At 45.4% G+C, this 3,283-nt stretch overlaps 1 protein-coding gene across 1 annotated transcript; it reads left to right on the forward strand.

Annotated features, from left to right (window-relative positions):
• Nucleotides 1-311: 311 nt before the first annotated feature.
• On the forward strand, nucleotides 312-2,655 carry LOC147619226 (putative pectinesterase/pectinesterase inhibitor 51). The gene is made up of 2 exons (XM_086772867.1): nucleotides 312-1,681; nucleotides 1,887-2,655. Exons 1-2 carry the CDS (start codon nucleotides 526-528, stop codon nucleotides 2,591-2,593), a joined length of 1,863 nt encoding a protein of 620 aa, XP_086628993.1. The 5' UTR covers nucleotides 312-525; the 3' UTR covers nucleotides 2,594-2,655.
• Nucleotides 2,656-3,283: the final 628 nt, after the last annotated feature.

Raw genomic sequence — 3,283 nt, forward strand, 5'->3', positions numbered from 1 at the left:
ATTAACCCCCTATGTAGCACGTGCATTCAAGGGGTATAAAAAAACCCCTACTTTACGGATTTTTGAAATTAAAAAGTGCTCCTTCTATAACACTTTTTATAGAATCCCTTATGTAGTACCAAAATTTTTATCATTTCAATTAAAAATCCCTTTATGTATGTAAATTTTCTGTAACTCTACAAGATGAAAATACCCCTTCTGTTGAACTCACGTGTTATCTTACATATTTTTGAGTGACGTGCCCCCCAGAAAGAGGCAAGGCTATAATTGCATACAAGCAAAGGGACTCACTCCGAAGGTTGTAGGCATCCAATGGAAAATGTCAATAAATAGGTTACCTTAGTTTATGGTTGAAAAAAGCAATGGAAAATGCACAAGTAGCCCAGACAAGCTCATGGGTCTTCACACGTTCGCCCACTGGCTGGACGTGTGAAGAGCTCTGAGACGGTCACTTCGCTTAGTATCATGAGGTCGTGCGCCCAGCCTTGGGTCGGATTGCTGTGAGAGGGTGCGGTGGTGGAAGGCATGCAGCTTGGGTTTTGGACGCACGGCAAGAGGAGGGATCCCATGTCTTTCATAAGCAGGTGCTTAAGCTTCCGCTTCCTTAAACTCTCAACCTTGTTAGTGGCATTATTGATCTCTTTGATGACACTGATTACGTGCATTGCATTACTCCTTCCCACTTCCACAGTTAAGCATGCCACCCACTTGATCATCCTTGCTTGTAATGCTGCAAGCTTCCCTCAGGCTTGCCAGTCTTCTCTCAGCTTTAGCCGTTTGGCCCTCCAAGCCAAAACATCAACCCGCCTAGTAATGGTTTCCATTCAGCTGGCTGAGCAACGCTTGCAACAATGCTATGCCCAATCCAAGAACCTCCTCCTCATGCCTGCTCAGAACCCAGACCTTGCCACTGCGGTGCGCAATTGCGAGTATCTTCTTCGCCGGGCTGGCCATATGCTCAGAAAATGCCAAGCAATGCCTGGCCTCACTAAAATCAAGAACATGGAAGCATGGATGAGTGCTGCTCTCACATGGGAGAATGATTGCTACTCTGCCCTCGGCCATGTGAATGGGACCTATCATCTCAGTCAAGCAACCCATCATGTCAGTCATGTAGCCTCTTATGCCAGTCAAGCAACCCATGATGCCAATCATCCGTCCCATTATGTCAGTCATGCAACTCATGTTGTGAGTCATGCAACCCGTGATGTTAGTCATGCAGCCCATCCTGTTAATCATTTAATGCAACATGTCAACATTGCCATAACCCTTACTAGCAACGGCCTCAGTATGTTGGATGCCTATGATACCTATGGTCCGAACCCTAGCGCATGGAACCCTCCTTCCAAAAGTAGTATACCTGGCTCACAACATTTTCAACTTGCAGATAAGTGGGTATGGCACACCGATGGTGTTGGTAGTTTAAGTCCTGCAGTAACTGTTTCAAAAGATGGGCTTGGGGACTATACAAGCATTCAGGCGGCTGTGGATGGTGCCCCAGAGAATGCAAGTGAAAGGTATGTGATATACATCAAAGAAGGTGTGTACAATGAGACTGTGAGGATTCCCTACACTAAAACCTACTTGGCTTTTGTGGGAGATGGGATGAGCAAGACGGTCATCACAGGCAATAGAAATGCACAAATGCCAGGGGTAACTACTTATGATACTGCTACCGTGGGTAACTCTCTCTCTCTCTCTCTCTCTCTCTCTCTCACACACACACACACACACACACACACACACACACACGCACGCGCGCATGCGCACGCACGCACGCATGCTTGCACGCACACATGTGCATGAGAAGCTGGAGTAATGTTTCATCTTTTACAGTGGTATTTCTGATCCATTGTTCATGCTTTGGGGTGCTTTTTGATGTGTAGCTGTAGATGGGGATGGATTCTTAGCTTGTGATTTGACTTTTGAAAACACGGCACATCCGGAATTGCATCAAGCGGTTGCATTGAGAGTGGACAGCGATCTTTCTGCATTTTATAACTGCTCCTTCCTGGGGCACCAAGACACTCTATATGTTCATTCTCTTCGCCAGTTCTACAGAAATTGCAGGATTGAAGGCACCATGGACTTTATCTTTGGAAATGCGGCTAGTGTTTTCCAAAACTGCCAAATCTTAGTCCGCCCTGGCAGAATCTCATCAAGTGTAGTAACAGCACATGGGCGCACAGATCCAGCTGAAGTGACAGGTCTTGTATTCGAGGACTGCATTGTCAATGGGACAGAAGCGTTTATGATAAGCTTTCAATCCAATCCCAAAAAATACAAGGTTTATCTAGGGCGCCCATGGAAGATGTACGCGAGAACAATCTACATGAATTGTTTGATGGAGAGATTGATCAGTCCAGAAGGGTGGCGTCCATGGAGTGGAGCTTTTGCTCTTGATACACTTTTCTATGGTGAATACAACAGCTCAGGTTTAGGAGCTCATGCCATTGGTAGAGTCAAGTGGTCGGAACAAATCGCTCCCTCTGTGGCCATGCTTTTTACTGTTTCAAATTTTATCCAAGGGGATGAATGGCTTCCCAGTACCTCTGTCCCTTACAATCCCATGTTCAAAACAGAGGCTTGGTAAGTACCAAAATCAAAACGCCATCATCATTACCAAGCACATAGTTCTCTCTTGCCTTCTACTATGTTCTCTATATTTTAATTCCTCTCTTACAGGCCACTAATTCTTAGTACTCAAGATTCAAAGTGGGGTTGCGTTTCATGGCAATAGTATACGGCCTCTATGTGTCTGGGTCTTCATGTTCATGATTAGCATGATGAGGTCTCAGCAAGTTCATCCATAGATGATAGAGGAGACTAGAGCTTGACCAACATAAGGAGCATCATACAGAAATTCTGCAAGTCTCTATTGATCTGTTTGGAGGGGCAGCCACTTGGTGCGGTTTTGGATATTACACAACACTTTCTTCCACCTCACAACATTACCTCTCCAGAAGATAAATAAACGCATGAGGTTGATGAAAGTGTTGTTTGTGACTTCTGAGCCCTTCATGGGAGGAAAGTGTTGTGTACATTCTCAAAAAACTATGTGGCCTGCCCCTCTAAACAGAAAAATGCAGGCTTGCAGAACCTTTCTGTGTTGGTCAACCTTCACTTTCTCTCTTCTCCATCATCTTAAACATGTAGTTGATGCATCAGAGCAACCATCAACTCATGTGTGGCCCGCATGCCACACATGAGAGAAAAGGAGCTCCTCAACAGCGAGAGATGCCTGGTTCTTGGCTTCCAAAGAGCCGAGTCCATAGGTGGACAG

The sequence above is a fragment of the Cibotium barometz genome, chromosome 33, assembly GCF_041138505.1.
Source record: "Cibotium barometz isolate CiBa-2024 chromosome 33, ASM4113850v1, whole genome shotgun sequence".
Taxonomy (NCBI): Eukaryota; Viridiplantae; Streptophyta; class Polypodiopsida; order Cyatheales; family Cibotiaceae; genus Cibotium; species Cibotium barometz.

Bases quoted from the DNA above. Each gene is read 5' to 3' on its own strand.
- LOC147619226 (XM_086772867.1), top strand. From the start codon at position 526: ATGCAGCTTGGGTTTTGGACGCACGGCAAGAGGAGGGATCCCATGTCT. The intron at 1,682-1,886 runs GTAACTCTCTCT...TTTGATGTGTAG, and splicing joins TTATGATACTGCTACCGTGG to CTGTAGATGGGGATGGATTC.